We start from the raw sequence: 27,637 nt of genomic DNA on the forward strand, positions 1-27,637 counted from the left end.
TCTACACTTTTATTGATTATTATTATTCTTGTGATTTATTTAATTTTTTTATGTTTAAACAATTTCTTGTTTTACATAATTAACCTAAGCTAAGAAAGTATTATTATGGGGTCCATTTGGCGAATCACTAATTTTATATTTTCTCGACCTTTTTTTTTTTCATATGACAATCGACTTATGAAGACGAGGGTATCGTGTGATTTATTGAAAAACTATTTATTTAATATAATACCTGAAAACAAATTTTGTTTTATATATAAGATAATTTGTGTTATCACAGGTGACTCCCAAAAACTTGAAAGTTCCCAGGGGCGCCTCGCACTAGACGACTTTTAATTTTCCAATAATCCTGCAACAATGCAAGTATAATTTTATTCCGATTAATTTGGTCGGTATATATGTACCTCAAAACTGGCTTTAAAGCCTCTCTTGGCAGCCACTTTTTCAACTTCGGCAGAAACTTGTTCTTGGGACGTACCTTTTAGGTCGATAAAGTGGCAGTTACTATCGGCGTAATGACAAGATATCGCCTTTCTAAATCCCTAATTAGAAAATAACTTTAGTTAATATAAAAATACCAAGTTTAATAAAAGATACTTGAGTGCGGTTAGGACCTGATCCATGCAAAAGTACGGGGTGGAAAAAAACTGTATCACCTTTCTCCATAACGACATGAACTTTCGGTAGATGATCCATGTTTTGAATACCATGATAAAGTACATTTTTGAAGCCCTGAATTAATAAAAGATGGTAAACTTCTCATTGAATGAAATGAACTTTGTATACGTCTGGATAAGTGTGTTGGTATAGTTCTCCTTTATGGCTTCCTGGGACCACATAAAGACATCCATTGTTTTCATCGACCCGTTCCATTGCAGTCCATGAAGCCGCAATTCGCTCAGCTGGTCTAAATGGAAAGTAATGAAGATCCTAAAACACTCCAAGTTAGTCTTCAAGATAGTTATTAAATAACGATTTTCACTTGATGTAAGGGGTGCAAGGATGCACCAGGATCAGAATTTGGTGGTTTATTGATGAGCATGGAATGAGCTGCAGTCACATTAGGTCCAACAATACTGGCTATAACGTTTGTTACTGCTTCATCACGTGCATATTTAAACAAAACCTCATCATAGAGAAAATTTTGAATCTTAAATACAACGGTTTTGAAAAAAGTTATAACATTTTAATCAACAATACCTTGTTTATTAAAAATTCTCCTTTAACGTTTGTCTTTTTTAAAGAGGGATCTTTCATTACTGTCATGAAACCAGGGTCCACTTTACCGTCACAAATATCAATAAATCTTTGACTAAAAATGAGATTGAATATTTCCACGTTTTCTTTTCGTCGAATAAAATATTACCAAACTTCGTCCAGTATAGCATGACTAACGTTATTTCTGATCACAATGTATCCGTTGTCTTCGTAGAACTGGCGTTGTTCTTCGGTTAGAATTCCACCGTCTTGTGTATATTTATATCTACGAAAAAGATTAGTACAAGAAATGTTAACTAAACATTAAAAAATAGTATATTTACTTCCCCATGTTGCTAGCTTATTACAAACTGTGCAAGAATATTTCCAACTTGCAAAAATATAACTTATCGGCTTACTTTAAAACAGCGTCAAGTGTTTACTTTTGTTTATCAGTACTTGGGTACAGAGTTATTTAATTGTCTGTTATGTTTAAACTTTTTGATAACTCATGATAATAAGTAAGTTAAAGCATTGTATTTTATTGTTTTCATGGTCCTAAATGAAGTTGTTGTATTGCGTACATGAGGATATAGTTTTCCATAAAATTTTTTTTTTTATTTAACATTAATAACAGGCAGACAAACAGACCAAAATTGGGATGACATACCGTAGTCGTGAAACTTGGAAAAAATATAAAATTACACATTCGTCAAAACGCCTCATTACATTGCTTCATTTAGCTTTTGTTGAAAAAATCAAACAAAAACTAATACACTTTTTTTAACAAAAATTACAATTCCTATTTTGTTATAAATAACTGAATTGAAAATACTAAATAATAACCGAATAAATAATTAATAATTAATAACCGAAGATTCAGTCATTGTTACCGCAAAATTGAGGTCTGGGTGGGTGGGAAGAGTTATTTTGCTTACCTGCAAAACAATTAATATCGCTTTTTAGACGGTAATCACCCATTGGTTTGCATGCGTTTATAGATATAAAAATAAAGCTTTATGTATATTTGAATATTTACATATTGATGAGATTTTTAAAGCGAATAGGTTACTCTCCAAAATATTGCTCAATTTTATATATTAGTGTTGATTTTGTTGATTTTTATTTTCTAGTTAACAAAGTTGATTAAATTTCACAACGTAACAATGATTTATTGCAATCATTTCTGTTTCAATCAATGATATTCGTTATTTTGTATATTAGTAAAACTAGATTTGTGCAAACGTAGGAAACAAATCAAACAGAACGACTAATAAATATTTGAGTATTTTCATGTTTAAACCTGGTGTAAAGAATTATTCATTCAGAGTGATATCCTATTAGTAACAATCATACTTGTTTTTGAACAAAAATCATTTTCTAAATTTTATTATAGTTTGCAGTTGTGACTCCTATGTAGATATAAGTACTTAATTATCAGGATACAATTTTTGTCTCAATTGGCTAAAATTTTCAGTAAAATTGAATACAGAACTTATAATTACACAAAGCTCGGGTGTAATTAGTGAAAACAACCAGTAATTTATTTCACGCGTCGCAAAATTGTGCATAAACTTAAAACGTCGCTGTAATTTAAACCCAATCAAGTAATATAATTCCGGAATGTGGAAAGTTAAATAATTCTGGCGACCAGTCCCGTCATATCATTCATTCCACGAGAAGTGCGTCTCTCGAATTTTTGCCATATTTCTGTTGCATAATTTGCCGATGTCTTCAGTGCATGATTAATTCTGTTGAATAAGATACGAATTAATTTAGCTTCCATTTAAATTCACTTTTATGGCACAAAAATTTAGCATCAATTAATCAATAGTAATTAGCACAGCAGCTTCAAAAATTGTAGTATTTGAAATACAGTGTGATTCACTAACAGTCTACCCCTTTCCTCTTTCTGGTTACATTATGTGTATATAAATATGAACTATAGAAGTTTTCGTGTACTAATATAATCATATACCACATGTAACTATAATGGTATATTATGTGACAAGTTTTATAAACGCATCTTTAGTCACAAGTTTCTAAAGAATTTTATACACGTTTTAGATACTATATTTTTTGCGACTGTAAATTTAAACCATAATTATCCAAGTTTGGAAAGTACGCGAATAAAATGTTTTCCAGGAAGGAATCAGTTGTCTTACAGTTGCTGTTTCTGCTGCCTCATGAATCTCCAGTTGAATGCTTATGAAAATGTCTTCATTTTTGTTAATGTTTACAACCATCTTCATTCGCATGCTTTGAACAATGCCCTTTATTTGAGTGATGCCTGAAACCTTTTCGAAATGACAAGTGATAGATAATAAATCTCACTATTCAAAACTAACTATTTTTCAGATTGTTTTTAGCCAAACCGTGTTTAATGAACATGAAAATTGCCGAACACACTTAAGATACAACGTAATGAGCCCGAACACATCTTCGGTCCGTGTTTAAAGATTCTAAAGTCACAGATCTGTTCTGAAATTTTATATGTATTTTTGGAATATTGTGTAGGTGGTAAATCGTCACCAGAATTGCTCAAATCATCTCCATCAAAGAATTTTGCAGAGCAAATTTTATAAAAATAAAATCCGTTTATACTTGTAGTTTATGAATCCACCTTTAATACTTCTCGAGCGTAAGCTAAGGAAGTATTGTAATTGCGTCCATCTGACCAATGGAGGTGTCCTGTATCCGTCTGTCTGTCGTCTGTGTCGATTTTTATTAGACAGGTAGTCTCCAAAACTACTGGACCAATTGTTGTCAAATTATTGTATATGTATGTTAGGAATATTGTGTAGATGGTAAAACTCTAACCAAAATTTACCTGATGGTAAATTTTATTTAAATTTTATGAAGTAGGACACTCCTGGACTTGTCGTTTGTGAATCTGTGTTGAGTTTTTGCCTTAGACATTAAGATTTTTGGAAAACAATCAAAACTATTACAATATTTTGCACTTTAATTTTAAAACTGCAACCGTATTATCTAAAATTTTGCAAACGTTTTAAGGTTATCATAGGCATGATAAATCGTTAATCAAAATGTATTCGTTTGTTTCCTCCAAAAAAAAAAAAAATGGTCATCTCAAAATTTAGGCGAATAAATGCTATCCAAAATATGCGAAGTATCCTGAGTCCATCCTATACTGAATTATAGTAAGTAATACAAATCCACATTTTTTATAACAAGAAAGATAATACCAGTCACAACGTAAGGAAAAATTATCGTCCATTTTTTTACACTGTGATCGGTGGTATCAATTTTTTTTATATATGTGTATACCTATAAAAAATTTGATTTATTTTACTGTAATTCAGGCGCGAGGAAAGTTCTGTCTAATAACATGAGATCAATTTTTTACTTTCTTAGGTATATTTGGAAAAAAATGGTCCAAAGTTATTTCGAACTTCCCTCACCAATGAAGTACAATACAAAAACCCTTTCTTTAAAAACTTATGCCATTTGATTTTTCGAATTTTATTTGTTATAACAGCGTAAGAAAAAAAACTAGTGACGTAAATAACACCCCCACAGTCCTCGCGCCACAATATGAAATATATTTGATACAGACAGCGGGAAAACATGTTTTCTCAGTGTCTCAGTACATGCGTAACTTCGATTGTTTACGTTTATATTTGATTGATTTTGTCACCTAAAAACAGAGAAGAGTACTAATTTAATTAATTAAGCTACAATAGGTCGAAAACGGGCCGAATATAATTTTGGGCGAGCTGATATGATATGATAATAATTATTTTATTATTAATTAAATATAGACAGGGGCGCCATTACTGTACTCTTACATTTTCAGGACAATGAGGTGAAAAGTTATTGATTTGATAAAATAAGATCCCACCCGTCAGCTTCAATTCCTGGACCTTGGAAGCAAGTGCGCTACCAGTGAGCCACACTAATAAACAAAGTCAGTGTAGTTTCATAAACCACGCGTAGAGGATTATATTTTTTGATTCGCCAAATTTTGGTTAGCGTTTTACCATCTACCAGATATTCCTAATATATATAAAAAAAATTGATACAATCGGTCCACTGGTTTCGGAAATGATCTGTCCAATAAAAATCGGTACAGACGACAGACGGCAACGGGAGACCATTTTTTTCGGATTCTTGGGGTCATCAAACGTTGAGATAACTTGAAAGTAGCAAATCGCCCGATGGACCCGATCACAAAACTTTCTTTGCTTACGCTTGGGAATAAAAAATCTATTCAACGTAGAAATTACAAAATCGAATACTCTGAAATCTTGCCGACATTTTAAGGTTACCGTAAACACGGTAAATCGCTGATCTATTTATCCCTCCCAAAAAGTTTATTACGTCATCTCAAAATTTTGCCAAATAAACATTATCTAAAATGTGCAAAATATTATTATTTTTTTAATTGCTTATTATTCTACTCTTTGTAGAAAATGTCTGTCATTTTCTAAAAAAATAAAGTGATTATTGCAAATACAATGTAAAGAGCACACGAGATTGAGTAATTTGTTACTAAATTTTCTTTATTCTTTTACATATTTCGGTGACGTAATTTGAACTTTATTAAAATAATGACCTTTTAAGGTACAGTATTTTTAATCAGCAAAAGACGATATCGGTTGCAAAAACCTGTGGGTTTATTGTTAATCATAATACGCCGATGAAATTTCTGAACTTAATTCCAGTACATCCCATGTTTTCATACTTTTTATGCCTTCTTTATAATTAAAACGTTTGAAAAGCTTGTCTAAACTTGGTTCTCAGTACACCCGTATTTTATTAAAACTTAATTCAAAGGCTATATTCATCTTTTATTATGTCTTGATGGTTTTTTTAATACAGTACTAATTATTGCATGATTCAAAATCTTTGAAGTAAACTCAACGAGAGAATTTAACAACCAAAAATTTGAAAAATCATGTAATAACCTGTGGACATTATACTCGCAGATTACTTCCGAGTTTATACAACATTCATCAAATCAGCACTAGGAAGTTAAACGCTATGATTTAACATTTCCATTAAATGCCGCATCTGCTCGTAGCACCGAAACACGTAACTTCGGCAATACTCTCGCTGTTTAACAGGTTATTTACCGGCGTCCTGCGTCCGAAGTTTGAATGAGGATTGATGAACGCTCATCCAAAGTTTATTGGCTGCGATTTACGTGTCGCATCCTCTCGGTCGCTCGCCCATTTCTATCAAACGTCAACATAATTTAATAACGAAATGAACACCACAATTCCACTTTCTAATCAAATGCTATCACAATTTGCAGCTACTGTTGGAGCATCTGGAATGTCTTGTGTCAAGACACGAAAGGTCGCTCAGGATGACGGTGGTAAAAAGACAGGCGGCCGCTCAGTCAGGAGTTTCAAGCGAGGTGGAAGTTCTGAAGGCACTTAAAAGTTTATTCGAGCATCACAAAGCTTTAGATGAAAAGGTGGCAAATACTACACGGAAAACAATGTATTATAAATTACAAGTTTGCGGTTTCAGGTACGAGAGAGACTGAGAGTAGCGTTAGAAAGAAATTCGAGTCTAGAAGAAGAATTAGCTTCAACCAAAGAAGAGGTGAGTTACTTTGAGCTTTGATTCGTGAAATGATTTATCTTGTTTTCAGTTACAACAATATAAACAAGGAGTGATACCCTCTAATGTACCTGCCGTAGAAGATAAACCCAAAGAGAACGGACAAGTCGAACCAGGGGACCAAGTATTAAATGTTAATAATAAGGTGAATAATATTTTTATCGTGCGAAACACAAAAGGCATGTCATAACTGCTTCAACGTCGTTTATTTGAGGCGTTTTTTTCTTCTGCTTAATTAAAATTCTATTCAAAACTGAAACTTTGTTCGTGCTATCTTTAATTCTGGAGCGGCTTCATAAACTTGACAGTTTTTAGCGAGTTCACCTCTTTTGTAGATGTATAAGTGTAGCTTATCACTTTTAATGTACTCTTGCGTTCAACTTTTACTTAAATTTAAACTCATTTTAATATTTTTAAACGCGAATAAGCGTGTGCTGCTTTTTGAGAACGTAGTCATACTTTTCTGCTAATGTAGAGACTGCCTTTATTTTTGTAACAAAGTCAACATACTTAGTGTAAGTGGCAAAGTAAAGAGAGTTTAACTTAGAAAGGGACATACGCCCGAGTTCACCCTTTGTTAACTAAGAGTCCTTTAATAGATTGTCGAAAGATATCAAACTACTGTCCGTTTCAGACTATGATACTGTCGTATTGTCAATTTCCTAAAGGAAGTTAGATGTAATTGGTTTGAATGTTATTGTATTGTAAAGATGTAGCAATTAATTGAGTTGCGTTGTGGCTATTATAGACAATCATGAACAACATGTAACTTATCGAAAGTGTGTAATAGAGAGAGTTTACAGTGTTACAAGAAAAAATACCATACTTTTTTTTCTTAACCCTCTTATTATTGAAATTAAATTTCGTCATGGACATAATTTAATTAGGGTGTAGTATGTAATAGAAACGGTGTTTTTAATATACTATATTTTTGATATACGAGAATGTGCGATAACTTTTTTTTTCATGTATTATTGCCAAACATTTCTTCTGATTATTTCCATCCGTAATCGCTGACATTAACAATAACGAGATTTTGTATTTATGAGCACTGTATTTTTAGATGCCGCTATTCGAAATGGCACTAGTTCATGACTTCAATGATGTATTTCAAACATAAATCCGTTATGTTTTTAACTCAAATTGTTCCCATTACATCACGTAGGTTTGCGGTCGTTATTAAATAGGGAATTGAATCTATGCCGTCAAAGAATAATAAATAGCTCTTTAAAACAAAAAGTATTTATAACGTCGTAACTTCATAATATCGTACGTAAAGACATAAAAATTCCATCAAATACTTAAACTTATATTGGAATTGTTTTATTCTGCGTTGGAATTTTTATTTTTTGGATAGTGTGAAGTTGTGTTAGAAACACTAAATTATTGATTACATCTCATGTGACGTAAGTTTATTATGTGGAAGAGTTTTAAAAGTTTTAAACGTGTTATAAATATAGGGTGTTTCATTTAAAAACGTGAGTTCTTCTAACTTTCTCGTATGTAACAACAAATGGTTTCACTTGAAAAATTGCCATGTTTCATTATGGAAATTGATGGGGTTACACGTGACCGACGTCAGAAAATATTAAAAAGTTTCTCCAAAAACTTTTGGACGAATTTGCCGATGAAACGTAATCGAAAAATAAGAAAAATCGTAGACACGATTTAGGATGCTGGAGACTAATGTGTTAATTAATACTAGAGAATTACATTGAACACTATTTGTGTTTTATACACTGAAATTGCTGAGTCACATTAGCTTTTCATATAGATAGACTGGAACAGTAGTATTTATTTGATTAAAAAAGTCATTTGTGTTGCAATTTCAAGTGTTGAACATCCTCAACGTGAAGCAGACAAAACGATATAAGACTGAAGAAAATAACTAAAAACTTGTGGAAAAAAGTGTGATTCAGTTTCGAATTTTGAAATAAAATTTATTGATATTATGCAATTATTAAACACGACCCGTCTGATTTATTTTTTCTAAGTTTTGCTTGACAGATGTACTACGATATGATACATAGTGCACACTAAATTTGCGTTAGTGATACCCCTCAAACTACATTCTTTTGATGTTTAAACCAGAATAGTAGTAGGGTGATCTGAAAGGACGCACTATTATTTATTTTATAATACCACAAAAAACTTAAAAAATGTTCAGAATGAATCTGACAACAGTGGCTACTTTTTCACCTTTTTTAATCTATTTATTTAAATCGATATTCTGTTTTTGTAAGTGAACTTCAAGTTGACGTACATGTACAAAAATTACGAGCCTGTAAAATTAAAAACGTGTTTTGTTTTAACAGTTGTTTTACATATTATTTATTGTATTGCTAATTAGTAATTACGAACTTTATTTGTTGCTATCATTAAAAGTTTATTTGGAAAAATACGAAAAACTAAAATTTAAGTAGCACACAATATTAAAGAAAAATTGTATATTTATTTTTTCTGAGAATTTTTTATACAGGGTGAGTCACTCTAACTCATGATTACAGATTGAGAAAGAAGTTAATGACTAAAATTATATGTATACATACATAGTGCTGTGTAAAATGCATTAAAATTACGTTCATCTGTACAAAGTGTTCTTTTTTTGAGGTGTAACATGCTATAGAACAAGTTCCGTATATATTTTACACACTCTGATTGGTCTCGTTGCAGGCTCTATAACGTTACTTTATTTTTGAAATTCCGAAGTGACGGGCCATGTTATTTTTGAATTTTTTAGCAATACAAGGCTTCACAAAAAAATCAAAATAGGATTATTTTTACAATCTGTGTCAAAATATTTTATGGGGAAGAGATAATAAACATGCTTAAATTTTATTGTGCAAAGTGCTAAACTGTAACATTTTTCAAATATCGATATCTGAGTTTTTTCAAATACACTTCGCCGCACAATTACACATAATTTGTAATTTAAAAAAAAAATGTGGTGTGTATGGTTAAGTATTTTTGAAATGAGTAATTATCAATACCTAAACTTTGTCTTGATAATTTTTCCATAAAAAGATTGTAACGTTTTGTTGCTAAATACTAAAAATTACTTTATCGATAATACATAATTTTATAGAAAATAACTATCAGAGAGTGCAAATCCCAGAACAATAACGTGGCAACGTCACATCAGAAGTTCAAAAATAGACTATAGTCTTTGCCATTTCTATTGAAACAGCACTTGTTAATCGCAAATTTGGTAACGTTCATATTCAGACAATTTTCTAATTAAAAACTGTTGTCAATCAACTGAAAGCTGTTATCAATTGCTAAATTTTAACCAAAATCAACAGGTGGTGTTTCAATATAAATGGCAAAGACAATATGGTTTTAAAGCCTAGGAAGAGGCCAATGAGAATATGTTAAAATATGTGGGCAGGGTGTTCTGTAAAAAAAAAGTGTGTTATGTCCCAACAACACAACAGGAAATAATTTTAAAATAATTATGTTTACTTTTTAAAAATTTTGGTGAAATCGTTATCGTTTCTCCTCAAAAGGGAGAGTATTTTTCTCGTGAATTGTATGTGGTGCTCATCATTATGACTTAAATTTGATACTACTTATTCATTTTTGACTGGCTCCGTCATGTGCAGTACATTATATTATATTATATTATTTTATTTCAAATCGCTGAAAGCTTAATATCGTATTTTTGATAACAGTGATAACAGGTATGACAATTTTTTCTTTTGATTTTTTATTAAACTGGTGATGGAATTTTTACCGTTTTTAATATATGAAAATCTATTAGATTTATCTGTTTATTTTAAGACAACTTTTTTATCATAAGCCTGTGTAACTTTGATCTTTTTTTCTCGAAAACTCAATATTGAGTTGTGCTCCATTTTTGAGTACCCTAAATTTTTTACATTTTTTCAAAAATGTTTGTGTTTGAGTAATTTAATGAAGCGGAATTTTTGAAAGTAATCTGTGTACGAGTAGCCAAAACCTCTACTAATTTTAATTTATTAGTATAAAGTCATGATTTTAACTTTACAAACGAAGAATAATGGCTCACGTGCGTAACTAAATTCATTGCTTTATAAAAAATATATTTTTCAAATTTTGCAGTTTTTGTATTTAAAAAATGTAATAAACCTTATTTCTGTTAGCTTCACTATGTAATATTACTAAATGAGATTTTTCTTAAAAAAAGTAATTGTCATTTTCTGACTATGTCCTTTGTTTGCTACTACGACTTTACATAAAATTTGGTAAAATGTTGAATTCAAAAAGCTTAATAAATGAAATAATTTGATCATTTTCAAAAATTGATACTTCATTATTTTTCGCCAAATAACCAAATGGCTAAAAAAACATTTAGTGAACATAAACATAACAATTTTTAATATTTTTTTTCAATTTTATGGTAAAAGTTCTTTGGTATCATTTTTTTTAAATAAATGTGTTTAGATATTTCATGTTAATGAAGTAATGAATAGAGAAGATTTAACTCTTTTTTCTTTACGAACTAAATTCCGTAAGTTCATAAATAAAACAATTTTCGAGGGTCCCCTTATAGCTGACTCACTCTACACTATGAAAAAAAAAATTATTACGTTAATATAATTTAACAATAGAACAGAAAATAATATTGAATCATCATTAACAACAAAAACTTAAATTTGGGGCTTTTACGCGAAACAAGTTATCTGCTGTAGTTTAGTTTAATTATGATGATGCTAGGTAACACACATAACTAACACAAAATCATGTACCCGACAAGAGATTAATTGCTCCATCGCCAGACATACGATTTTTCATTTTAACATTTTCCAAAGCCAGACTTAAGAGACCGCCTGATATTTATAAATTGGATTTTTAACATTAAGTTAGCTTCATACCAAAGTACATGTACGCAAACAGATACAAAAACAGCTTTGCCTCCCACGCGGTTTTTACTGCGTGGTCGGTTCTTCATAATGTATAATTTGCAAAATGTTAAACGTATATTTACAGTATGTACGAAACTGTTTTGAATATTCATCATATGAAACTAATTGAATTAATTAAAACTTAATAATAAGCCGAATCGAATTCCTTACAATATGAAACTGTGTTAATTTTTCAGTAATTTTTTTTAAATTGTCTTTATTTATGTCAAGCAGAAGGGGTGTGCAAAATATAGCATAAAACTTTTTTTTTTATTTTGCGAGAAGCGACAACTTTGTCCAAAAGTTCTTTGGAGATGAAGGGTGTTGTGCATACAGGCCTTAATTATTTTATTAAATAACAGATGGATGTGCCTAATTTCAGCAGTTTATCGTTATAAATAACAAAACGTTGAATGAACTGTCTATAATTTTTAATAAGCTTGAAAAATTTCGTAAACTGTTAGCCTCTTACTAATTGAAGTGGGTTAATCGCACTAAAATCATAACTAGTAATAATTCGTTGCATGTTTAATAATAGATGTTGTGATGTGGCATGTTGTTGTGGGACTTTAGGCAGCGTCGAAGCCGCGGCTCACAAACGGCGGGGTGGAACCGGAGACTGACACCGCTGCGAGGATAGCCGACCTTCAAGCAGCGCTGGAACAGCAAGTGAGTCTAATCTGTCTTAACTAAAGTCAAGCTTTCACACTATAGAAATCTCCATGCACCTGGGCTAAAGTCTAAACGATAAATTATATTTCGCATCTGACAGACTGGAGAAATTAGCAACTGGCAAAGGCGGGTAGCGGAGATGCAGAATCGCGTGGGAGAACTCGAAGAGAACTTGGCGAAAGCACAAAAAGAACTCCTCAAAGCACAAGACGCCAACTCCAAGTTACAAAGGGATCTGAGGGAGAACGTAGCGCAGAAGGAAGACCAGGAAGAGCGGATTGCCACGTTAGAAAAACGTTACCTTAATGCTCAGCGGGAATCCACGTCACTGCACGATTTGAACGAGAAGCTGGAACAGGAATTGCAGCATAAAGAAGCGCAACTTAAGGTATTTATAGTGGTTGAAGTGCAAGCGAAAGTTTCCACTTTGACTGAATGTTGCTTTTGAAGAATCTCTTGTATAAACAGTTATTATAATTAGATCGGCCTTGCAAAACAGATACGTTTGCTAATAATACTTGTTGTGCAGTTGCAAGAGGAGAAGATCGCTGCAATTCAGGAGAAATTGGAATTGGCCGAGCAGAAACTCGCCCAGTATTCGAAGTTACCTGAAATGGAGGAGCAGTTGAAGCAGCGCATGGAGGCGCTGACTCAGGTGAGACCTCAGGTACGAAGCTCTCAGCTCACTTCTAATGTTTTCTAATTGTAATGTGTATTAAATCTAGCACCGTTTTTCGATTGGTCTCGAACACGTTATAGTTGTTTCTTATGTCTAACTGTGCACTACCGAAGCGCGTCTTTTAGAGCAACTGTTGCTCATTGTTGTGGAGCTACCTTCTGGATGAACACGTCCCGGAGGGATAAATAAACGGCTCTAAAACGATTCGTTTGTCCGATTACTAAGTCAGTGTTGCCAAAATAGAGCTTTTGATGTATATTTAGATAAAAATATGTCTTAGACATTCGTAGCAAGTGAGCCTTGAGCATATTGACCATTTTCTTGTAGATGATTTTTTTATCATCACTGGGTGACTAGGGCACTTGAATTTTTACCTCCTAATAAGCTGAATGCTGATGTTGCATGTTTTTAATCAGTACCATAATGAAATTCTGCCTGAATTTAACAGCAAGATTGGAGTTCCGATATATGTTTTGTAGAGCATGGATAACGAACGCCAATTACGACTGTTTAAAATCATGCCAAAGTGTGAACAAAGCATGCTCGACGAGAATTTTTTATATTCATATTTTATTTTCAGTTTTTTGATTGAACTATAATTTTGTAATTGCGTAGGGTATTGTATCCCAACTGAAAGTTCAAAATCCGTTGAAATATCTACTACTGCAATAAGCATTAAATTCCGTTTATGAACCTCGTAAAATCATAGCACTTCCGGTTTCAAATAAAATAGCCTTCTCTTTATAGTAGGAAAATTTATGTCGGTACTATTAAATGAAATAAGAATATTTTCATATCAAACTTTGTCGTTTCAATTTCTGGAAATTTTTGCTGACAAGTTTTTAATACTGAAATCACAGTCAAAAATGCCTAGAAAGAGGGCAAGACAGATTACACTAATAAATTCCGTTAGACAATTGCCTGTATATTGCTTTTAAACTGACAGCGATGTGATTTCCGGAAATTTGATTGATTTAAATGTATAGCATACCATTTTAGAGCAAATACAATTTCAATACTCCATTATTGTTGAATGAAAAATTATTAGTTAAATATTGTTTCTACAATTGGAAACGTTTTCGTTTCGGTAAACATTTCAATCTGACCGTAATTTTACTTTTTTGTGTAACTCGTGACAATATGTAGTTTTTTAATGAAAGCTATTTAGAACACTGCTCGCAGAGGAAACTTCATTTTTGTGAAAAGGTTATGCAATTAAAATAATAAAAGTTCTCTTTATTTTAGGTGAAAACGGAAGTACTATGATTTTCTGATGTCTAGTGTTTTTTATGAATTGCCCATGGTAAAGTTATTCAAATGCAGGCAGTAGTTTTAAAATAATTCCATTCTTCGGTAAATACCACACTGCGCCGATTTACCAAACTTTTTTAATCTGCTCAAAATTTTAGAGGTACTCACATTTTTTAGCATCGTAGTTTTGACAACGCCAGCAACAAATTTTCAAATCTGTTTCCAAAATATAGTGTTAAAAATGCTTCATTTTCCTTAAATTTTGTTTTTCTCTTCCATCAAAAACGTTACATCAGGTCCGCACATGTGATATTTTATTTTTTAATTAAAATTATTGGCTCACAGTGTACATCCATTGTTTAATATTGGGTGATTTTTTAAATTTCTGCTTTAGTTAGCGCGCTGGTGCCAGCAGAGTAAATAAAACCACTGACGTAAGCATCACGGCTAACTAGAACAGAAATTTAAAAATCACCCGATATTATTAATGATTTAAAAAAATCGTTCACAAAATTCAGGTTGGTGCAGTTTGGTTCTTTCTTTGGGATGGAAGATTTTATCGGCGCAGTTAGGGTATGCCGAAATATTGTGTACATTTCAACACGACATTTTGACAGACTGTGTATGGATATGGTGTCCTCACTGTTCTTTTTATCAATATTAACGATTTAATAATATAATAGATCATGTAATTTTTATAATGCAGTGCTCAATTTTCCAGTAATAACAAAAAGCTTAAATAAAAGCATGTTTAAGATGCTTTATATGGAGCAGCTGGGCTTATAAACTAATAAAAAGTTATGTTTCAATGTTATTGATATTCATCTGGAAGTCGATTATTAGAATTAACTGCTGTTTTTTTTTACATATTTCACATTATTTCTTCAGGCTTGTTCTTAACTTTATGAAATTGAAATCCAACAGCAACGTTGTAAATAATTGTTTTTGGTTTATATTTAACTTTCAAAAGATTGTCCTAAAGCCATTCAAAATAAAAGTGACAGCGTATATCTCAAATGCTGCAAATGATTTAGGTATTTCGTTTAAACCTTATATGAAATACGCATTTAAAAGATAAATTGAAATTAAAAGAAGCCATTTATTGAGAAAAATGGCGAATATACTGGCAAGTAAATTAATTGATATTAGAATTAAACGTATCAATTTAATTTTATGATTTAAAAAAAATTCTTTGGGTTTGTGTCAATAAACAATTTTTGCAATGTTGCTATTGAAATTTAATATTCAAATTAAATACAAGCCAATCTTATAACATTAAAAAAAAAACAACAAGAAAGCACACGTTAACCGGTTAATGCTAGAAACAGTTGAGTATCACTTGAATTTAGATCATTTTCTTTTGTCGCCCATAAAAGCCAACTGCTCCATATTAGTATATCTCCAGAAATGAAAATACGGAATATCTATAGTCATATACAAAAGCTCAGTAATAGGAGTGTAAAATGCAATCTAATAGTAAAAATCTAGCGTGTTCTATAAAAATTGAAAAACAATCTGCTGAGATGTAGTGTATTAAGTATAATAGTTGTATATTTTCACTTTACGAGTGCGAACTTGTACTAAAATTCGATGTTTCAAAAGCAACTATGAAAACAGCTATTCGTTTAATATCTGCCTATTGCTTTTTTGTGTTAATATATGTTTCTGTGATGTATTTGTGATTGTGATTACCGTTGAATAGTGATTTACCAGCATTTCTAGTTATTAGAATTTTGGAAAAAAATTAATTATACCTTACAACCGTATATACAAAACTTGGTAATAAAAAAGTTATGTAAATTGTAAAAAATGGCCTGCGTTCTATTTACCAAAGGAATGTAACTTTGGCCACTACATTTTATGTAAAAATGTAATGACGGAATTGACGTGTAAATGAATTGTGCCACTTGTGCCATCGTAAACTACGGAAACTGTTGGACACAAGATATTTACAACGACAAATTTATAAAATTTTGAGGAATAAACCAATCCAGGCTGGGTAATCACCATTTGGTAAATAATGGCGCGGACGGTACTGGTCAAAGTCCCAGCGTAGAGATCCATGCGAATTAAGCAACTATCCGGAGTCAAGACTTGGATCGTCCTGTACAGCTCGGTGTGTCAGCCCCTCAGACGTTGAAGGGCAAACTGGGTACGGATTGTGTAATGTACTTAATACTTGGAAAATGTTTATATAGCGTTAGTCAACATAATATTACAGTTGAATTCTCAATTCTGTGGACTTTATGACAAGTTTTAGAAACTATACTCTAATCTAGAACGGAAGCTTGATGCCGTTTCTGGCTCACTTTAACCTCATTTGATGATCTGAGCCAGAAACGGCATCATGTAACTATTAACAGCTAGTCTACCAGGAGTACCAATTACCACGTTTTGTCTTGGAAAAATTACATCGGTTCAGTTTTAAGTAGTAATTTGCTAGTGAGGTCTGGAGAAATTTTAAATTTGTACCATTCGCATAAAACTTGATCAACAAATGTTGCCTTATCATTTTATTAAAAAAAAAACCAGCTAACTTGCTGCATTCATTTATGCCATTAAAACTTGATGGTGAAATGAACCGATTTTGATAGCTTAAAATACGCACTACAAATTGTGGCTAAACTCACATCCCTATGTAGGTAATACTAAACAAATTCCTTGGCACTTTTGAGATTGATGAGATCCTTTTTTATTACCAAGTTTTGTCTTCAGTTGGTTCAATTTAGTGTACAAAAAATATCCTTTTTTGCAAATCCACTCCAGACATACTTCTGTTTAATTTTGGCCAGACTAATACTAAAGAACAAAACTGCTATCATAGACCTCTTAAATAATCTGATTTTATTGGTAGATTTTAACCCCTTTGGTGGCCTTTTTTATTGTAAATTAATATAAATATGCTTGCCAAAAATGTTCCACTTGATATATACTAGATGGTTTAATCAGTCAAAGGTCTGATTTGCAGGTTGAGATGATTTAGGCAGAAACAAGAAATAGAATCCTAGAGGTAAATGAAGAACTGGGCATTTTATAATTTCTGATTTATAATACGATATGTAAAACCACAAATCTAATTTTTTGGTTTCTTTTATTATCACCCAGTCTTTTACAAGTAGTATCGATTATGAGTGTAAGCTTTTTTCATGTCTGTTCATCTTGATTGCATAATGACATCTCAGAAACTAAACCCAGTATCCAAATTATAAAGTCCACCTTGTATATACATATAATGTTTCTCGAAAGTTGCCACCATCTACCAAACTATAGACTATAATCAAAAAACAAAACTGAGAGTGGGCGATAAAGTCAAAAGGTACACTAACTGTAATTGTTTAAATGCCCACCATTTTGTGTCTTTATATAATTATGCAGACTGGGTTGGCTTTATTTACACATTTAAGTAATCTTTCTTATGGTACCTATTTCATAGAAAGGTAAGTACGACTGTACTAGTAAACGATCTTAGAAAATTTCACGTACCACTTGTACCACCTTTGTTTTTCATTATTTTCAACATATGCAAAAATTCCCGTCGAGCATGACTCGTAATTTTGTCAGTAGAGAAACCCGGACCCTTCCATCTGCAGGACTGCGTTATTTTCATTATTTTTGCAGGCCCAAGAACGCCACGGTTCCGCCGAGGACCGCATCCAGCGGCTCGAGGCGAACCTCGACGAGAAAAACGCTGAACTGATGCGCCTTAACCAAAGACTAAAAATGAACGAAGAACACAACTCCCGCCTTTCGGCGACCGTGGACAAGCTCCTCTCGGAGTCGAACGACCGCCTTCAGGACCACCTGAAAGAACGAATGCACGCCCTCCAAGAAAAGAACAACCTAACCCAAGAGCTCGAGAAGACGCGCAAGATGATGGAGGAGCTCGAGTCGCAGAAGGGCGAGATCATGAAGGAGCTGTCGAAGTCGCGCCTCGAGATCGACAACGTGAAGAGGCAGATGCTGCAGCAGGAGATCGCCTACAACATCCAGCAGACGGACGCCTTGACGCGCTCGCTCTCCCCCAACGCCGTCGACCCGAACAGCTTCTCGCGCAGCGCCAGCCATTCCAGCTTCGACACGCATTCCCTGCCCCGGAGGCCCAACAAGAGCCGGACGCCCATCGAAGAGGACCCCAAGCTGCCGTTCGGCTCGCGCTCGATGGCCGAGCACGAGTGGGAGAAGCTGCAGCAAGCACACGTCCTGGCCAACGTCCAGCAGGCCTTCGACGTGTCGAGTGACGCCGAGGGCGACGACAACGACAGCCTCTTCAGCACGGCCGACATGCTGTCCCCGTCGGGCCACACTGACGCGCAGACCCTGGCGATGATGCTGCAGGAGCAGCTTGACGCCATCAACAACGAAATCAGGCTGATACAGGAGGAGAAGCAGAACACGGAGGCGCGAGCGGAGGAGCTCGAGTCGAGGGTCGGGAGCATGGAGCACATGAATCTCTTGGCGAGAGGGAGGAGTCTCGAGCGGCAGAGTCCACCTGTAAGCGGTAGATCTACTCCAAAATCGCACCATTCTCCTCAGAGGGATTATATGCATAAGTATCATACGGTGAGCGGGTTTTTCGCTACTAATGCTTGTAGGAAGGATTCACCGCGCAATGCTGGGTGCAGTAACTGGTCGAGGGGCTTGCATGCTTGTTTTGATGTTTATGAAAGGTGACGTTTAGCGTAATGTGCGTTTTTGCGTCGATTCTGAGAGAGAGAATTTTTTTGTGTTTATCTCATTCAAGACATATTTGCGTGGTTGGGAGACCTGAAGCATTTTGATAAAAAAAAATAGGCAGGCGAAAATATTGAGACAGATTTATACCTGTACTGTACGAGTTTAAAAATGATAGAAAATGAATTTTACAGATTTTTTTTATATTTTTAAGCTGCGATAAAAGTAATCTTGAGACTTCTCGGTTATAGCTGGAATTCCACTTTTTCATATTTTTACATAATACCCGTAAGCGTGCTATCGATAGGGGTTGGTGTGTTGCAAAATCTAAAAAGCAGTGGCATTCCTTATGTCGTCTACGTTTCCACTGCCATTGATTGATAGCTAATGTAACAGCCGATGGGATCTATAGAAAACGTATCGTCACGAAAAATTCTATTTAATGCGATCCGATTTGTTAGATACGATCGATGCCTATGAATAAACACATACCTGTAAATTGTACTACTATACAGATTGTATACAGAGATACCTTCTATGAGAAAAAACTCTCCATGGGCTCCCAAAATAATACACCATGGGTACCCAAGAGTCTCCCGAATTTAAAAAAAGAAAACACTGCGGCATTCAAGACTTTTTCAATTCATAAAAAATGAAATACTAAAACCTCAAAAGATTTTTTCAAGTTCACCCAGCAACAAAGTACTAGATTCCTTTAAATTTATGCGAAAATAAACCATCAGGGGACCTAAAATTAACTGCGAACATTTTAAACGTAGGGTTTTGAAAACTTTGACAATTTTTAATACGTTAAATATTTTTAACTGCTTACTGATTTGTACCTTCGCTTTATATCAGGCAAACATTGTTGTCAAATGGAATTTTATCAAATTATTACAAAAACAACACAAACATATCTTTGTACACACTAACTGAAATGGTAATTAAACAAGGTCATGGGCGAGGGAAATATTAACTAAAAGTTTTACTACTTATTATTGTGATAATGGATGTGTTGTTTAGTTGTTCAACGCATCAAAAGAACCAATTTTAAAATTATTATAACTCCGCCAAAATGTGAGAAGGATTTTTTTACTATATTTCCCAGACTCGCCAGTTGATTGTTAGAGCGTAGCGGAGAGTTAATCCGTCATTTTCCAAACACCCAGTATAGGGCTCACTATTGTTTTAAAGACTCAGTAAGCGAAGATGTTTTTTTCTTAGGTTGACGTCAGGTCAGATTTTCTTTTTAAATAATTTAATCCTGACATTTTATCTTTCAATTCTTTGTTAATTCAAAATGCCAAAAATAATTTAGGCCGACAAGAAAGAAACCGTGAATCAAAAGATGTTTTGCTGAATGCAAGGAAGATTAGACTTTACTAATAAAAACATTTTTAAAAAGCTGTCGCTTATTTTCGAGTTTTTTTTTTTAATATTCAGTAATTAGAATAGTGTAGGTAAATAAATTAATGTTTTATTGCAGGTCCGTATAAATTCAATAACTGATATTTTGAAGCAAGATTTCGCAGTAATAGACCTAATAGGGTACTTGCACTCAACTGCCAATTTTAATAAAAATTGATGCAAGTGTTCCCTATGTAATATAGAACCTAAAGTCCTCAACAAAAGTTGAAAAAAAAATTGTAAAAAATATCCAGAGTCTTAATTCTTGAGTTTTATTTTAAAGGCGGAACCTGGTCTCTGACGTCATAAGCCATAGTCCAATCATATCAGTGCTGAACATGGCAACATTGAAGAACTTGTTCTTCAATGACGCGTACATAACTTGAGGTTATGTACGTGTCATCATTGACCTATTACGTGTCATACATAACCTCTTATAATTGTATAACCTATTTTACGATGTCGACTCTGCCAAAAAAGAGCGTTGGACAAAATAACGCGCGACTAAAAAAACCGCGACAAAAGAGCGCCGAGACAGAAAAGCCCAGTAATTAAATAGTATGGAAAAAAAAACGCCGAGACAAAACAGCACGCGATTAAATAGGGCTGGGACATTTTATTGCGCCATGAAATAGCGCGGCATTTTTAGCTTTGTAGTAGGTTTGTGCCAATCCAAAGTTTTTCTCATTTTGTCAAATTTTCAAACGCCCGTCATGGAATTTGCGAAATCACAAAAAGGTGGAAGAATATTGTTTTATGGTGGTTACCGCTACCGCAAAGACAAAGAGAACATCCATTCCGTTTCTTGGAGGTGTTCTCAAGAAGGATGGAAGGGGAGATTGCTAGTGTCAGAAAATTCAAGTGAACCGACTTCAACAACGGCTCATAGTCACGGCTCAGATTCGGCGAAGAGAGAAGTCGGAAGGGTGAAGCAATCTATGAGGGAATTGGCAGAAACTTCCAAAACCAAGGCAGATAATTCAAACCTCCATCGGAAGTACTTTCAAAGAAGCCGCAGTCCTCTTACCGACATACGACTCGAGAAGCTCTGGTAATTTTACCTGCCGAGAGGAAGTCGTAATTGAAGAACACCACAGGATTTCGGGAAGAGGTGTACATTTTCTGCTCTTAGACACAGACTTGGGAGATAACCAAAGAATTCTTGTTTTTTATCACCAGAACGAATTTGGACACATTAAAGGAGTTTCGGCACTGGGCAATCGACGGTACATTCAAGACCTCGCCTCCATTATTTCAATAATTATTTACCGTGCACGTAATAATAGACGGAAAAGCGATTCCTGTGATATTCGGTCTATTGCCCAACAAGCAAGAACAAACTTACATGAAATTTTTCGAAAGCATACTGGAAGTGGAACCAAACTTGGACCCAGAAACAGTTTTGGTGGACTTTGAAATAGCATCTTTGAGTGCAGTCAGAAGGTGTTTCGGGCAAGCAAGAACCGTCGGCGGTTTTTTCATCTAAGCCAAAATTTATGGCGAAAAATTCAGCAAACCCATCTAACGGAACAACAGCGAAGTCAGAATAGGATGTAAGATGTTGCTTGCTCTCGCATTTGTACCTGAAAGGGACGTGCAGTTTGCGTTGGAGATTATCGATGAAAATTTTCCTCATGAACTGCTACCTTTTGTAGAATATTGGGAGAAAACTTACTTCGGAAAACGAATGCATAATTTGAGGTCTAGGTACGATATCAACATCTGGAATATGTTTGATCGAATGTTAACGGACCTACCAAGGACGAACAACTAGTTGGAAGCTTGGCACAACTCTTTCAAACACTCTTTGGATTGCCAACACCCTCAAATCTATAAGCTTATTAGACAGAGAACAAAGTGCTACAAAAATGCATATGGCGAGGTACAGATCGGGAATAAGAGTTTGAGAATCGGCCAACTGTAAATATGTTCAGCTGAGAAAGCGGTTGAACCTATTGGTTTCGGAGTACTCATTTGTAAATGTTGAAAACTATTTGAAATCTGTGGCGTTAAACTTATCACTTTAATCGTTTATTGTTTGTTTAATTTTTGAAGTCTGTTTCTAGTTCTGAAATAAAGTTGAGTTGATTTTGTGTGGTTTATTCATAACCGATCTATTTGGAGGCTATAGTATTACCGTTTTGAGACGTTTTATTGGGCTAGTAAAGGTAATTTTTAACATTTACGTCAATATTCATATTAATATTCACATCAGGACATCATTCTCGCTTGTCTACCCTTTTCTGACGTGTTCTATATGCCTAATAGTAATAAGACAATACATAATACAATTAATAGGTAACTATTAATTGTCGCAGATTATTTTGTCGCGTGCTAATTTGTCCTAGCGCCCTTTAGACTCTAAATGATCTTGTCCTACGCCATTTTTTACAGCGCTTTTTTGTCCCGGCGCTGTTTTGTCGCAGTTTTTTAATCGCGCGCTATTTGTCCAACGCTGTTTTTTGGGAGAGCCGCACTTGACAGTACAGCCGACCATAAAAAGTCCCTATATTAATACGGAAACATCCTCGACTTGGCAACAATGTATGGCTTATGACGTCACGTGCAAAAGTGCGCGTGATTTAAATATTAATTTTTAATAATTTATTGCTACACTATGAATAATCCCATGCACTTTTTACAACAATACCCTTGTTTTATGAGTTCTGCTGAATCATTTTCTGGCTTTACTCAAAAACGTGCAAGATGCCTATTGGTCTAAAATTGAAATTTCTAAATCACGTGTTTTAGAGAGACTTTCAGTCTCTTAATTGGCAATATAATTCACGAAATCTATATTTACCTTTAGATATATTATTTACAAATGCAAGAGAAAAGTTAGAATGTGAAAGAGGGCGAAATTTGTACGAGATTTTAAAATCCATAAATATTGTTTAGTTAATGGTCGAAAAATTAATAAATGGAGAAATATTTTAATTCGGAGTTGGATGACTAAGCAATTAATTCCTGCGTTAACAAGATTACCATCTAAGTGTGTTGTGATAATGGATAATGCACCATATCATTCATATCACCCAATACTATTGGAAAAGCTGTTCACGTTGAATTTTATCAAGATCAAGTGTTATACACAATTTGATTAAAATTTTATTAAAAATCGGTTGGCGTGAGAAACATATGTTATAGATAAAATTTTAAATGAAAGGTGCATGAAGTTCTTAAATTATTGCCAATACAACTTAATTGAATTGGCATGTGTGTTTTCTAAAAACTATTACAATAAACATATAAGTGAGCAACGTTAGAAATAAAGTTGCCAATTTCTGGTCGGAATCACTTCTGAATTTCACACCCAAAATGTGGCAACATTATTGTAAACACTGCGAACAATTAATTCCTTCAGATTGGAAAAAAACATGGATAATTTTTTTGTTGCCAATATTCCTCCATTATTTCTTTGGAAGATTCTGAATTGGGATCAGATTTTGATGATTCAGATTCAAAATTTGTTGTAATTATTATTATTTATTTATTTATTTATTTATTTATTTTTTGAATATGTCCTAAAACCAGAACTACGCTATCAATATACATTTCAGTTAACGTTTCATAACTATTATGTAAGTGTTCGATCTAAAGTGTTTCTTCAGTTATTTGAAAGATGTAGCAAACTCCCAGCAAAACTCGGTTGTGATCAATTATAGTCTAAAGTAGATTCATTATGAAAACCACAATACTGCCAACTCAAATGTCAGATTTTCTTAGATTTTGGGAATTTGAAACATTAGTGGACGGTATATACACAAAATGGAAAAAAAATCCGGTGTTTACACTATAATATATAATAGTTTAACTAATTTGATCCTCCCAGTCTTTCCAGGAACCCGAATGGGGTAGATGGGACAAATTTTGATTCCGTCCTCTTGGTTTTCTTGTATGTTGTCTGTGCTAAACGAAGTACCGTTTGTAGTTACCGCCAATATTATTACATGTCACCGTGTATGTGTACTGTTCCATGTTGTTTTTTGGAAATCAGACTGCAGTGTTTCATATTTTCTCAAATCAATTATATCACTAGTACGGACCATGATTTTCCTTAATACTATCAACTGGTTATTTTTTTTTTTTTTTGGAAGGTTGACTTTGATTGATTTGACAAACTTTCTGGTAATAATTGTGTGATTTTTGAGAGTACTAAATTTCTCTTGTAAATTATCTTAGAAAATTAATAGAATTACAATTCGTTCCATGTTCAGTCTTCAAATAAAATAACATCAGTTCAAATTTTCTTTCAGCGACAATTTTTCCGTTATTTATTTACTCATCCATAAAATTAAACATTACGGAAAAAAGAAATTTGTGCTTAGCGATTTTATCTTGTCTGGTAATTTCGAAAGTCGTTTTATGAAGACTTGTTTCAAGCTGCAACAATTTTTCAATTTGCTTTATCACAATAGTTTGTGATTTATTGTTGTCTAGACTAATTCATTCCGTTTTAATGTACCCATGGCCATTATACAACAATGTTTGTTGCTAATTGCGACTGGTAATGAATAGAGTTGCCACTAATTACAGTTAATTCCAGTTATTTAAATTTAATATTACAGTTATGTCACCTAGGTTTTACAATGCTTAAAGCAGTCCTATCAATTGGGTGGGTCTTTGTGGTGTGCGGATATTTAGTGAGTCAATGATTTGCTGCAGTTTTTTCATGCAAAAATATCAAAGGGAAGGATTTAAAAATGTAAGTAAAAACATAGTTTCCTTAACTTAAAAATTCCACCAGTTTATATTTTTACAGACAACAGTTTTTATTGAAATATTGTTGAGGCAAGCATTCTTTACACGATTTGATGACAGGTCTTTAAACATACCGATGTATAACAACGTGATAAAAAAATAGCGCACTAACTCTGTGACACGTTGTTATATATTCAGCAAAGAAAAAATTATTTTAAAAATCTGTTTCTTTAAACATTCTATTCAGTTTTTTTTTAAGATTTCGCTGTTCTGTTTTTTTTTTTTTGACATGCTTGATATATGGAAATCATATTCAGTTTCTTTGATAACAATTTTTACTTCCCGAGCGTAAGCAAAGGAAGTATTGTAATCGAGTCCGTCGGCCGACTCTCTACTTTTACGTTTTCTCGATCTTTCATGACCCCTAGAAGACGAAGAAATAGGTCTCCCATTTCCGTCTGTCTGTCCGTCTGTCCGTCTGTCCGTCCGTCTGTCCGTCTGTCCGTCTGTCCGTCTGTTGTCACGGATTTTTATTAGACAGATAATCTCCGAAAGTACTCGACCGATTGTTGTGAAATTTTGTACTTATATTAAGAATATCATGTAGATGGTAAAACGCTAACCAAAATTTGTCGAATCATCCCCACCACTAAAGCGATGACGTCACTTCAAAATTGTACATAGTAAATGGGTTTTCAATTGTATAAAATAACATAGTCCTACACATGTAGTTTACAACTCTGAATCGACTTTTCACCCGAAACGTCCAGATTTTTGGAAAAAAAATCAAAATTATAAAACAACATTTTGAAATTTAATTTTTAATCTGCTAACCAGAATGCTTTGAAATGTTGCAGATGTTTTAAGGCTATAAAGAGCATCATAAATCTTTAGTCAAAAAATATTTGCTTATCCCCTCCAAAAACTTGATGACGTCAGCTCAAAAGTTTGTGGAATAAATCATATCTAAAATGTACAACATATGATGAGTCTGTACTTGTGAACTATCACTCCATTAATATTTTTTGGATTTGCATATACAGGGTGACTCAAAAAAATTAATGAATGCGTAAATATATTTTATTGATTTAATCAGGAACTACAAAACCGAATGCTCTGAAATCTTGCAGATGTTTTAAGGTCATAAAGAGCATAATAAATGTTTAGTCAAAATACATTTGCTTATCCCCTCCAAAAAATTGATGACGTCAGTTCGAAAGTTTGCCGAATAAATCCTATCTAAACTGTACAAAATATGATGAGTCTGTACTTGTGATTTATCACTCCATTGATTTTTTTTTGGATTTGCATATACAGGATGATTCAAAAAAATTAATGAATGCGTAAATTTATTTTATTGATTTACTCAGGAACTACAAAACCGAATTCTTTGAAATCCACTGCGAAAAAAAAACATAATAGGCATGCAGTCGTCACGTTTCCGACAGCGAGGGAAGTACTGTCTAAACTCTTTAGACCAATTTTTCTAATTTTCCATCATTTTACACTAAATTATGAATTAATATAAAATATTCACAAGAACCGTGAACTTTCCACCACACTTTTCGCTAATGTTTTAAAAAAATTTAAAGCACCGATGAAAGAAACAATATACTGTTTCAAACAAAAAAAAATCCATTGCATTTCCAATCCATTTGATAGTTTTTTATGTTTCAAAATTTTATTCTTAAAATAATTGAAATGCTGCAGTGGAACAAATTTACCAGGATGCCGTAGTTTGAACATTTTTATAGCTTTTTTCAAACAATTTCAAATCAAGTGTTATACTACTTAAAAAAATTGGTCTAAAGAGTTTAGACAGTACTTCCCTCGCTGTCGGAAACGTGACGACTGCATGCCTATTACGTTTTTTTTTCGCAGTGGATTTCAAAGAATTCGGTTTTGTAGTTCCTGAGTAAATCAAAAAAATAAATTTACGCATTCATTAATTTTTTTGAGTCACCCTGTATATGCAAATCCAAAAAAAAAATCAATGGAGTGATAAATCACAAGTACAGACTCATCATATTTTGTACAGTTTAGATAGGATTTATTCGGCAAACTTTCGAGCTGACGTCATCAATTTTTTGGAGGGGATAAGCAAATGTATTTTGACTAAACATTTATTATGCTCTTTATAACCTTAAAACATCTGCAAGATTTCAAAGCATTCGGTTTTGTAGTTCCTGAGTAAATCAGTAAAATAAATTTACGCTGTCATTATTTTTTTTTAATCACCCTGTATATGCAAATCCAAAAAATATGAATGGAGTGATAGATCACAAGTACAGACTGATCATATTTTGTACATTTTAGATATGATTTATTCGGCAAACTTTCGAGCTGACGTCATCAAGTTTTTGGAGGGGATAAGCAAATATATTTTGACTAAACATTTATTATGCTCTTTATGACCTTAAAACATCTGCAAGATTTCAGAGCATTCGGTTTTGTAGTTCCTGATTAAATCAATAAAATATATTTACGCATTCATTAATTTTTTTGAGTCACCCTGTATATGCAAATCCAAAAAATATGAATGGAGTGATAAATTACAAGTACAGATTCATCATATTTTTACAGT

General features: G+C 33.3%; 2 protein-coding genes across 13 annotated transcripts in view; one reads left to right on the top strand and one right to left on the bottom strand.

Annotated features, from left to right (window-relative positions):
* The window catches only part of LOC135126848 (liprin-alpha-1), a 200,439-nt gene that overhangs the window by 155,496 nt on the left and 17,306 nt on the right, over positions 1 to 27,637 (top strand). For all 12 annotated transcript variants that reach the window (XM_064053031.1, XM_064053033.1, XM_064053029.1 and 9 more), the window contains exons 3-9: positions 6,476 to 6,640; positions 6,697 to 6,771; positions 6,821 to 6,934; positions 12,246 to 12,341; positions 12,445 to 12,732; positions 12,874 to 13,011; positions 17,893 to 18,834. In XM_064053031.1, the coding sequence (XP_063909101.1) occupies positions 6,476 to 6,640; positions 6,697 to 6,771; positions 6,821 to 6,934; positions 12,246 to 12,341; positions 12,445 to 12,732; positions 12,874 to 13,011; positions 17,893 to 18,834 (1,818 nt within the window). The remainder of the gene's footprint in view (positions 1 to 6,475; positions 6,641 to 6,696; positions 6,772 to 6,820; positions 6,935 to 12,245; positions 12,342 to 12,444; positions 12,733 to 12,873; positions 13,012 to 17,892; positions 18,835 to 27,637) is intronic.
* Positions 176 to 1,636, bottom strand: LOC135127449 (phytanoyl-CoA dioxygenase, peroxisomal-like). The gene is made up of 8 exons (XM_064053897.1): positions 1,542 to 1,636; positions 1,367 to 1,483; positions 1,201 to 1,312; positions 983 to 1,150; positions 787 to 930; positions 598 to 732; positions 405 to 542; positions 176 to 349 (listed from the first exon to the last, which is right to left on the bottom strand). The coding sequence occupies exons 1-8, from the start codon at positions 1,547 to 1,549 to the stop codon at positions 275 to 277; spliced, it is 897 nt and encodes a 298-aa protein (XP_063909967.1). The 5' UTR covers positions 1,550 to 1,636; the 3' UTR covers positions 176 to 274.

The sequence above is a fragment of the Zophobas morio genome, unplaced genomic scaffold (genome assembly GCF_036711695.1).
Source record: "Zophobas morio isolate AGI-343-1 ecotype UQ-CSIRO unplaced genomic scaffold, CSIRO_AGI_Zmor_V1 ptg000011l, whole genome shotgun sequence".
NCBI lineage: Eukaryota > Metazoa > Arthropoda > Insecta > Coleoptera > Tenebrionidae > Zophobas > Zophobas morio.

What these genes read in the sequence shown, in the direction of transcription:
- LOC135127449 (XM_064053897.1), bottom strand. An exon ending in GCTATACTGGACGAAGTTTG is followed by an intron (nt 1,313 to 1,366) that starts GTAATATTTTAT and finishes TCTCATTTTTAG; the next exon opens with TCAAAGATTTATTGATATTT. An exon ending in ACCAACACACTTATCCAGAC is followed by an intron (nt 733 to 786) that starts GTATACAAAGTT and finishes TTATTAATTCAG; the next exon opens with GGCTTCAAAAATGTACTTTA.